The sequence below is a fragment of the Episyrphus balteatus genome, chromosome 3 (genome assembly GCF_945859705.1).
Source record: "Episyrphus balteatus chromosome 3, idEpiBalt1.1, whole genome shotgun sequence".
NCBI lineage: Eukaryota > Metazoa > Arthropoda > Insecta > Diptera > Syrphidae > Episyrphus > Episyrphus balteatus.
In genome coordinates this window covers 54,756,408-54,768,546 of record NC_079136.1, presented here as the reverse complement: position 1 = coordinate 54,768,546, position 12,139 = coordinate 54,756,408, and the positions used below count along the sequence as shown (strand labels likewise).

The window sequence follows — 12,139 nt, the reverse complement described above, 5'->3', positions numbered from 1 at the left end:
CCCCTTCTTACCTCCAATTGAGTGCGTACACTTTACAAATACAGACACTCTTTCAAAATAATAATTGCATTCAAATCTCTTTATACAAACAACTTCAAAAGAGTTAAAAATATTAGATCAAACGGAACAAGTTTAATGTTGCATCATTGAGAATCGTATTGCAGTTAAATAAAATTGGTCCAAGCCGAGAATGAAACATTACTCTTGGTATTTTTTTCGTTTCGACTAAATTTAAACTTTTGCCTCATTTATATGAGAGTTTGTCTCTTAGCCAAACAAATGCAACTCTTATCACCGAGACAAAAAACTGGGTGCGTTTGGAAAGAAAATTTGGAGAAAATCTGGTCAGAGCGCGAAAATAGGCTCTATTCGATGAACGAGAAGTTGACCAAAGAACCGGTAGGTAGCTTTATCCACTTGGTTTTATTTAATTTGTATTCAAATTGACGGACACTGAAAATGTATAAAAAGAAAATCTAATGTCCTATCGATATCAAACAATTTTCTGTATCAGAATAGTTAACATGGCTCACTCCCATCAGGCAAGTTATATCACCTTAAAAAAATGTCACTTAACCAAAACTTTAACATAATATGTTTTTTAGTTCGTTTTCGTTTTGTGTCTTATTGCAACAGGACATGCAGTCGTCTTGCAAGGACCTAGCATTTACCAACCCCAATTGCTGACCAAACAAGTTGAAACAGTTGATCTCAGGCCACAGTATACTTTTAGTTATGAAGTAAAGGATCCTAAAACTGGTGATATCAAGAACCAAATAGAATCACGAGATGGTGATGTTGTAAAAGGATCATATTCCCTCTTGGATGCTGATGGTTTGACAAGAGTCGTTCAATACACTTCAGATGGTGTGAATGGATTTAATGCTGTTGTCACACGAACGGGAACCAAACAGATATTAGCTGCTCCAGCTCCAACTTTGATAAAGAGCGTACCAATTCTTCAGCAACCAACTTTAATCAAATCACCAGGTCTTTCACTTCTCGGTGGTATACCATCTCTCGGTTCACCATATTCGGGGGCATATTCGAGTAGCAGTTTGATAAGATCACCACCATCACTGGGACTGGTTTCTAATGTCAAAAGCTCATCACTGCTCTATTAGTGATTTTTTAACCACAAACAACGACTGCATTTGTATATAATTTCATATTTAACCATCAGTACTGTTAATCTTAAAAGATATTAGAACTAAACTTAAAATATATTTTATTATTCTCAGCATAAATTTGTGTATTTTATTAACAGATTTGTTTTAACTTACTGAAGTCAGGTGCATTCAAACTTCATTTTTTTAAATACCAAACAAAATCTCAATTAAAATATGCAATTCAAAGAAGTTGTTAAGGTCATTGTCAGGTTTTCCCAAAATTCGATTTAATTAACCACGGTAATGAACTTTATAACAATTTATTTGTACATTTTTAATTACAATTGTCGTCACTGCTCTATTATGGGCAATGTTACCTCGGAGTACTTTTATTAGACAGCCATCAAACACCTCGCTTACCTTACCTCCTATTTGTATGATTCACATTTCGTGTCTTTTATGTTCAAGCTCACCTCCTCTATGCATCAGTTTGGCAAGTAAACCAGAGTGGTTTAATGTTCGTCATAAAACATAAAAGAGTAACATATTTTTGGAATTGCATCATAAAATTGGATTCATATGAAAGAAGAAAAACTTAACTTTGAAATAATATGAATATGCAATATGCATAGTAATTTTCTTTAACCAATAATTCAATTAAAACAAAGAAAGATTTAGCTTGCTCTTACTTTTTGCTATAAGTTAAACCTAATTGAAGAAATGTGAATACGAATTTTCTGTATGCGTTTTCGGCACTGTATTGTTGTGAATATTAATGAAACGAAAGAATCGGAGAATTAATGGTAACGTTTTATAGGTCAGTACGTATACCAATTTCAGGTAGGTTGAGGCACACTGGCGAAATCATTGGTTGTAATGATTTTTTTGTTTTGAAAAACAACAATCAGTTTAGAAAAATTAAGAAAAAAATGCTATTTGCTGCTCAACTCTTTTGTTTAAACTAGGTAATATATTCTCGCAAAAAAGCCCTTTATAATACTAGTATTTCTATTCGGCTTGAAGTCTAGTGCCATCTGGGAATATTTATGTATTTTTTAGCATTACATTGTTCTTGGTTTTTTGGAAATGGGACTTTTTTTGTGTATTCTTGGGCTTCTTAAACAAAATAGCTCTGATTTCAATGAGATCTACTTAATAACAACAAATTTAATATGGGTGCCAGGATTAAATTTAAAAAAAAAACTTTAAGGTATAATACAAATTATTTATTTAATCTTAACACTTCATAGACTTTAACAAAAATAGAAAAGGGATAATTAATTTTTTTTAAATAGTAGGTAATAATTGTCAAAAAAAACAAAGAGAAAAAAATCAAGTCTGTGTGGTATAGCACCGCTGCACAGTGCGTCGATTGTATGGAGATGTTGGAAAAAAATAAAATTTGTAAAAATAAGTTCAGTTTGGAAAAAAATTGTTTTTAAATGTAATAACAACAAGTTTAACAAACTTAAGCGAAATTTTCACACTTCCTGCCACGCCCACTTCTGAGTGTGCATAAAACTGAAGAAATTTGATTATCTAGGCGAGTTCAAAAACACAAAATAGTGTCGACCTTATTCGCCCCTTCCACGCCTACTTTTGTTTACATGATTCAATCCAGGAACTTGTAGGTATATATGGGAATTAAAAATTATAAAAAAAAGTGTTTTGCTAAGATTTCTTGATTTTCAGGCTCTAAATTTGATTGCATATTTATTTTGACTTCATTAACTGCAAAACACCACGCAATCGGGCTGTTAGGTTGGAAAACCAAACATCAAAAAGCTCTCTATCTGAACACATTATGTAAAAAATACTCGTAAACAAACACTTGTTGCAAGAGAAAGCGCAAGTTTCTGCAGAAAAAAAACTTACATTTTTAAAAGATATACATAATTGTTTTCTTTCTTTAAATAAAAACACGTTTTTTCCATCTGACCCCTCTCAAAATATTAGCTTATCAAAGTTAGTTCTTAACACGAACAAAGAAGCTTTGATTTGGACTCTCAAAAAAATTTAAATTTACATGTAGAAAAAAAAATATGCAATTAGAATAATTATATTTTCTCTCCTGAACGTAAACCTAGCAAAAAAAAAAAATTATAATAGGTCCTTTTTTTTCTTCAGTAAATGCTCTTTTAACCGGTTACTACAAATCTTACTCTAATTGTTTGTTTTTTTTTTTTTATTGATCTTCTGAGGATCTCTGACAGCAGAAAATTGAATTTCACATCAATTAGCTGTCCTTCACATTTTTGGCAAATTTTTTTTTTGATTTTTTTTTCCACTTGTCGCTGCTGTGCGCTGTTGTCATCGAAAGGTTAATACAAGTAGTTTAAAATTAAAGAAAATGTAAAAAAAAAAATAATACAAAATTTAAAAAAAAAATCATAGAAAGTTAGTAATTTAAAGAGAAAAAAAAAATAATAAAAAAAAGCGTGTAATAATAAAAATATAATGAAAATAAATGCAGTCTTTTGGGAATTCATGCAGTCCTTACATTCTTTTTGCAGTCTTTGCTTTCCTTAGCAGTCTTCCCATTCTTTTGCAATCATTTGCATACCTTGGCAGTCTTTGCACCCTTTTGCATTCTTTTTGTATTCTTTTGCATTCGTTTGCATGCTTTTGCATTTTTTTAGTTTTAGAATAAATTTGAGAGAAAGATTTGAACCTTTCAAATTCATACTTGAACTAAAAAAATGTTCCAAATTCTTTGAAATTCATATGTTTTATGTAGGTGCTGGTCCATTAAGAGGAAAGAATGCAAAAAAATTCAAGACAGTGCAAAAGTATGTAAAAGAATGCCAAAAAAATGCAAAAGAATTCAAAAAGGCTGCAAAAAGAATGCAAAGACTGCTTGCATCCCAAAAGGCTGCATTCACTTGCATGCAGTCAAATGAATGGTTATAAAAGGAAATTGCAATAATTTTACGAAAAATGATTGATAATTGCAAAATTTGAAGTCTAAATCTGAGATATAAGTCAATGTATGCAATCTTTTAATTTAAGTCATTAAAGATTGCTTTCTTAAAAGATTGCAATCTTTTACAACCCTGCAATGTGCTGAAGTTTCTTAAGAATAAAATTGGGAATACCAATAAATTTCGTTGGCTTGGAGTGGCCAATTGCTTCAGCAATCTCTTCCGGGGTGCTCAAGTTCTTTTCCTGATTCTGGTTTTGGCTGTAGTCCCTTTTCTTATAAGTCACAACTTTAGATTCACAATAAAACCATTAAACAATCCATTATACAGGGTGTCCCGGGATGAGACAAGAAGACTTTGAGGGATGATTCTTGGGTATATTCTAAAAAAAAATTGTTCCACAGTAACTCTCTATCTGCAAAGTTGATACCCTTTGGCGATGATTTAAGAAAACGCTTACTTTGGTATGCATTTACTCATGTTAATGTTAATAACTCCGTTAATACTTATGATAAAAACTTCATTAATGTCTTGATTTTTAGAAGAAACGCTATTCTTTGTACATTAAAAAATTTTAAAATCTTTTTTAGTTGCTCAGATATTAAATGGAATTATTTTTTTCTTACAAACAAATGATAATTTTTAACTTTGGGGCCGATTTTCTTCGAAAAATGTGTTATAAACATAGTGATTTTATAAATTTATTCTTACGAAAAAAACAATAATGAACAAAAATGTTGTTCACAAGTTTGCCAAAAAACTTATAGATTTTATGATATTTGGGAAAACCTGCAAGCACACAAAATCAAGAAGAATTTTTTAAATAATTGTTGTTAGAAGGTCTTTTACAGAAATTATCTTAAACTACAAAAATACATTTTTAATACGTACCTATTTTTGACTAAAGCAAAAAAACATATTTTTTAGAGATATTACCTGGTGCTGGTTTTAATAAATATCATAAAATCTATGAGTTTTCTGGCAAACTAACATATATATGACTTTTTTGTTCACTATTGTTTTCTTCATAAGAATAAATTTATAAAAAACTATGTTTATAACACATTAATCGAAGAAAATCGGCCCCAAAGTCAAAAATTATCATGGGTAAGAAAAAAATAATTCCATTTAAAAATTAATATTTATATTAATAATAATAAAAGAATAGCATTTCTTCTAAAAATCAAGACATTAATGAAGTTTTTATCAAAAGAATTAACGGAGTTATTAACATTCACATGAGTAAAGGCATACTAAAGTAAGCGTTTTCTTAAATCATCGCTAAAGGGTATCAACTTTGCAATTAGCAAGTTACTGTAGAACAATTTTATTCTGAGAATATACCCAAGAATCATCCCTCGAAGTCTTCTTATCTCATCCCGGGACACCCATTATATATATTCATTATTTGTGAACTGAAAAAAACTACTATGGAATTTTTTATTTAATATACAAGACAATTTTAATCAAGATTTTCAATAAAGTAAAAATCTTCAGTAATGTCAAAAAAAAAAAACAACTCAAACACGATTTATTTTCAAATTAACAACAAATTGATCCTCGTGTCTCTCAATTAAAATAGCTTAATTGCTTTTTCTTCATCCAAATACTAGATAGTCAGATAAGGTGTGGGTTTTGGTATTCTAATACCCATTTCGCTTAAGCAGATCACCTTGCTGCAGGCTTATATTATACACAAAAACCAAATGAGACAATTATTATCAAGTTCAAGATCAATTTACCGTCATAAGCATCCAAAACAAAACAAAATCTACAATAGTTTCCATGTCTACATCGATCTTTTGTTAGTTTTGAATTTCTAAAACCTTAATTAAGTTATTTTGTTTGGTTCAAAATCCACAAAATCACATTTGTTATTTAATCAAGAAAAAAAAAAAACGAAAAACCAAAACAAAATAACCCTCAGGGTATTAATCTATCCGCACCACAATCGGCCTAATTGTCTTCCAAAAAATATAACCAAACCATATTGACATTGAATTCCAATACAAAATTTTTGCGTCTACATTTCACATGAATTTCATTCATATACTAAAAACTACAAAAAACAGAAAAGAATAACTGCTAAATTGGTTTTCCTCATAAAATCAGCAAATAATGGTCTAATCCCGTTTTCAAAACAATGCCAAAGCCTTTAAATCCAATATACAAATGTAAACAAACTCAAACCAAGTTGTCAGAATTTTAAGTTGTCAAATATTAACAAAAGAGAATCCCAGAACAAAAAAAAGAAGAAGTCAACCACTGATGATTGACTTAAGGAGGATTATCCCAAACAAATGTGACTTTTGACATCTGGTTATGGGTAAATGGTTACAGGTAGAAACTCATCCAAAGATGGGCATTTCCGATGATGGTGTCACAAGAAATTACACGTCCCAAAAGTGATCTTCGTTCTTCGATTTTTCCAACTTGCATACAAAAACAGAGAATTGAAAAAAAAAAAAAATTGAAGATGACGATCCAACTCAAGAAAATATATGACATGATCATCTGACAGGTATGTAGGTACGCATATGACATGACTATTATGCGCTTCGAACGCCCTCATCTCCAGGATCTGGGCGACACGAAGACGAAGACAACGTCGACGTCCAGTCGGAGAGTTAATTTTTTTTGTTTCTCTCGTATCCCCTTGGGACTATGCATATCAATGCCACGTTTTGCATCCGCACACTAGGTGGCATGTCCCGAAGATGATGATATTGTCCAATAGAGATTTCTATCTTCCAGAACGTGTGGTGGTGCACTTATCTGGTCTCTGGAGGGCTGGCTAACCCTTTTCTTAGGCTATCTATCTGGTAACCTGTCTATGAGTGCGAATGATGGGTGTGTCACAGCAGTGGGTAACTCTGAGCTGAGGAATTCCTAGCACAACAAAAGCCCAAGAGTCCTAGACAAAAGTGTGAATATTGTCAATTCGAATTTAAAATTCTAAATTCTGATCTTGGTGCGTTTTTAAGGTGCGAATACAAAAATGCTGCAGTTTTTGATTGGATTATCTCGTGTGTTTATCGATCCACATGCCTTCCAGGTGACACACGTCACTTCTTCGCTGGGTCTTCTTCCAGAAGCAGAAATGCAGTGGTAAATGAGTGGGCAGATAAATTTAAACCATTTAAATGGTGCTTCTCGGTTGATGACGCCGATAGGCATCTCTGTTAAATGGATTACCTCAACTTGTGCCGCTGCCTCGCAGTCGGAGCTATTTAAAGAAAACAAAAATTACACGGATTTTATTCATCTTAACCGGATTTAAAGTGGCTTTCGAGTAAGTGTAGTCAAACATGGTTGCCAACTTGGAGAATTTACCAGTCATTTGGGTTTTTGTAGCACCAATTTTAAAAGCTTTATAGTACTATTTAAGTTAAGTTTGTTGTTAAAAGTCCATTAGATTATTTCTTTCATTTTTAGCAAAAATTTACAACACACCTACATTTTTAATTAAAGTGCCAAAAGTTTCTTCAGATATTTATTCAGTGGCTCATTTTGTCAGAAAATAAACGATGTGAATTTTAAGTTATCTCACGAACACTAATTTTTGAGTGAAATATTACATCATTTCACTTTTTCAATTGATAATTTCTTTAATTAGGTATAAAACTTTTTTTATAATTTGGTAAACGAAGTTGGCAACCATGTATTTCGAACAATAAATTTCAAACTTTAACTCTTTTTATTTCTCACTTTCGGTGATCGTTAATTAAATATCAGATGAGACCGTTTTATACGCGTGTGTATTATGATCAAAATGGCTCATCACTGATTAAGTAGTGATTATGGTTATTATAATGAATTCAAAAGTGGATGTTGTGGTTGGCTGCTTTGTTGGGGTTAATTTATGAGCTTTTTTATGAGTTTTATGTTTATATAGACGACCGATGTTTTCATATATGATGGCATATCGAATTTCTTAAATATTTTTTTTTTTTTTTTATAATTAATTGGATAATAATTTATTATTGATTCATAAATTTGTAGGTAATTGACAGAGAAAATGAGACATCATTTTAATTAAGATGCTCTTAATGCTTGTATTCAATGAATTAAATTAAATACTAATAAATTTAACGAATTTATCCTAATAAATTTAAAGTATGGTAGGAGAATTAAGTTGAATACAAATTTGTAAGAGTTTTTAGATTGATCGTTCAATAGATTTCAGTCGTTAAGTTGATTTGTAATTGTTAACAGGATGATTACAAGAATGTTTCTTATTTTCTTAAAGCTTTTCTTTGCAAAAATTTGGTAAAAGTAAATTTTAAAAACAAGGAATGTACAACTTCAAGTAAAGAACTCAACACGATATTGTATTAAGATGCATATTTTGAAAAAGAAATTTCAAGATCAAAAAAGACCGTTTCAATTGAAAAAAAAGCATATTTACATAAATTTTTAAACCATTCTTGTGTGTCTGTTTTTAATATGTAAGAATGGAAAAGAACTAAAATTTACTGCTGAATCAAAACGCATGACAATGATAGTTTTAGAGGCTTTTTGCCAATTCTTCCCCGAAAATGTTTCATATAAGATAAATATTTGGTATAAATTTTATTTAAAACCAAGTTTTGGATTACGGAATACGGGGACGGACAATAACAATGTAGTATCTGCTTCTACATACATACATAATCGCAAGTTAAAATTCTGAAGAAATTATAAAACACCACATAAAACATAATTTCAAAAAAAAAAAACATTTTTCAAAATAAAAAAAATGTGTTTTTCAAAATTTTGCATTCACTTCAAAAATAATAATGGTACTCAAAATTTTGTTTTGAAATCGGATGAGTCGTTAAGATTCTGAAATCAAGAAAACAGTTATAGGTATGACGTTAATTTTGCATTGATTTTTTTTTCTTCAAGGCAGAAATTCTGTTATTTGCAATAACAATGTAATGTAAAGTAATGTGATACTTTTTTAATGTAAAGTAATTGTGTTTGCTTTCAAAATTTTGTTTTCAATGAAAATTTGTTTATTTTAAATTCAAATTGACAAACGTAAGAGTTGACTTGAACTGAAGTTGAAATAAAAGATGAAAAACAGTTTTCTTCAATATTATTCAACACTCAAGTTTAAATTTAAAAAAATATCTATTATACTTTTGATAATTTATATATTAGGTATGAAAAAATTTTTAGTTACAAAATTCAAAATAATTACTAATCGTAAATTATTCTAAGTCCCATACTAATTTTTAGAAAAGTAGACCAGTGCAAATAATCACAAAAACAGTGTTTTTGAAAGTTCAAAACTCGATATCTCAAAAAATTTGCAGGCCTTTAGAAAAGTATAATAAAGTTTCAATGGAAAAATACTTCTCGCAAATATTATTGTCATTTACGGAAAAATCGATCTTAAAAATGGTTTTTTTTTTCAATGTTGCTCAATATTTTTTAAAACAAAACTATAGTTTTTCTACATAATCTTAGTTAAGATTTTTCAATATAAATAACTGCATTCCAAAAATCAAAAACTTTTTTGGTAACTTTTTTGATTGAAAAATAGGCTATTTTTTCAAATTAAATTTGTCAAAAATCCAAAAACGAACTTTTTGCTCAAAAAACATTTAAAATAGATAAATAACATAACAAAGTAATTTTTAATTTTAAGTATTTTTTTAAGTATTGTTAAAATTAAATCATTTTTGTAAAAGATGAAAAAAAGAACCAAAAAATCGTATTTTTTACTTGCTCTATAGACTATAGGGCAAGTATTGGTTTCGTGTCAAAAAAAAAATTCGAGGTTTTAATCAAAACTAACATTACGATTATGGAGAAGTCCAAAAAAGTGGGTTTCGTCATGACGTCCGTCGGTCTGTGCGTCGGTGCGTCCGTGCGTCCATCTGTACAAGTCGCTACAGCCTAAACGGGTTGACAGGTTTTTTTGAAATTTGGTATAGATGTTTTTTTCGTAATTTCCAAGGTTGGTTTTTTTTTTGTTTTTTAATATCTCGCTTAGAACGTATACCTCCCATACAAAATTTTTGAGTTATTGCAATTTTCTCGAAAACGACTATAACGATTTTGATTAAATTTAACACACGTAATGTTGTGCATAGATCTAACATAACTGCGTTTTTAGTTTTTCTAAAAAAATACGGATAATGGAAATATGGTCTAAACATTTTTTTAAATCGCAAATGTCGGCTCTTCCCGTACATTATTACCTATGGAGTTATTGCAATTTTCTCAAAAATGGCTCTAATGATTTTGATAAAATGTTGCATACGTAATATTCAAAGTAATTGCAGTAAAACTGCATTTTTAGTTTTTCTCGAAAAAGTCAAGTCAAATAAAAAAATTTTATTTAACTAACATTTGGCCTCCATACCGTCTCTTCCCCAACATCAACCAAATTTCTTAAAAATTTATATAGAGGCAGCTCTTATAATCTACAAGTAAGCTAACATAAAAGTGCTTTGAACTGCAAGAGCAAGTACGTGCGGCCCCAGTCGTGCATTTTATTCATTTTTCTCAACATTTTTGAGGTTATATAAAAAATGATTTGAGTAAAAGTTGGAGACATTTTTACTATCTACAACTTTTGCCTATAACTTTTTTCGATAGGAGGTCTACTTTTGACATAAATAGGTAGTAAAAAAAAAACACTATTTTTGACACCCACCCCACTTTTTCGCCTACCCAGCCAATTGTTTGTGGGCAATTAATTTTCCCCTTTCATATACCATTTATCCGAAACATTTATGAATTAATTTAATCCTTTAAAAAGAAGAACAATGTGTAAAAATAATTTTTTTTTTAATAATCAGGCCTTTTCTAAACAAAAACTAGGTACTGTTTTTTGTGAGAAGGGGTCCGAACTGAAAAATTTCACATACTTTTTCTTTAATGGAAACATAGATTTCGATGCCTTCTTTATAAATTTTTAGAAATCTAATTTTTGTGAAAAAGTGGATTTACGAGGTTTGCACTCTTAGCCGACGAATATAATATTTCAATCTCTTTTAGCTAGAAAGCAAAAAGAAAACAAAATTTTCTGCATTTTTGCGATTCAGAGCCCCTATATCGAAACCATTTTCCGTCAAAGTTGACATATGCAATTATCGGTATGGAGCACAAAATAAAGCGGTTGAAGGCTCTGTAACTTTTCTATTTACATCAGCGACACTAAAGCTATTTTATCCAAGATAGTATTTTTATCTAAAAAAACGTTGCACTTTTCTGTCATGTTGGCGTAATTATATGTACAATTGTACATATATGTATAAACACAATATATCTTCAGGAACAACGAAGATATTGCAAATATGGTAAAACGATAGCTGTAAGATTTATTGTTTTCCGTTACCAATTGTAAAAATTCTAGCATCTTGATTTTTCAACAGATTTTTTGTTGAGAGAGTATTTTTTTTAATGATAAAACTACAAGTGTGACTCTGATATGACCCTAGAAGTTTAAAAACTCGTTTAAACTGAATTGTTCCAACTTTTCAATTTTTCTAGGGATTCTTCTCAACAGAACGGGTTTCTTTGATGATTAGTTTTACAATCTATAAAGTCAACAGAAATCTACTAAGCTCTTGTTTTAAATTGTGAATATTATTATCTACAAAACATTAAAAATACATTCCACCTAAATTTCAATTATACGCTGTAATCGATTAAGAAAATAAAAATCCTCAAAAGCATATAAAAACAAACCTGACCTAGTTTATCGATTGTAATTTTAAACCTACATATATTTAAAAGATTAACCATTTAAATCATCCCATTCACTTGTATCCTTGCTTTTATATTTTTTTTTCTTATTTCCACTTAAACCTCTGATCCCTCGCACTTGAATTTCAGGTGCATTTAATATACATCCTGCCTTTTGATTTGCCAACAGTTTCTGTCACAACTGCACTCGCCAGCAAAATTGCACCAGAAAAACACCTCTCACCGCAATCACATTCAAGATCACTATAACTATTTCGACGACGATCCATTGAAATCATCAAAAGGGAACTGGAATTTCACGCTGCTTTGCCGACACATCTTCATTGCAGCAACGCGGAAGGTCATTTCGATGATTATACCGTGCAGATATTTTTTTTTTCTTTCAACCAACAAAAAGGCGATGAC

At 30.2% G+C, this 12,139-nt stretch overlaps 1 protein-coding gene across 1 annotated transcript; it reads left to right on the top strand.

Moving 5' to 3' along the window:
• Nucleotides 1–524: 524 nt before the first annotated feature.
• LOC129915005 (larval cuticle protein A2B-like) lies at nucleotides 525–1,124 on the top strand. The gene is made up of 2 exons (XM_055994458.1): nucleotides 525–542; nucleotides 606–1,124. The coding sequence occupies exons 1-2, from the start codon at nucleotides 525–527 to the stop codon at nucleotides 1,122–1,124; spliced, it is 537 nt and encodes a 178-aa protein (XP_055850433.1).
• Nucleotides 1,125–12,139: the final 11,015 nt, after the last annotated feature.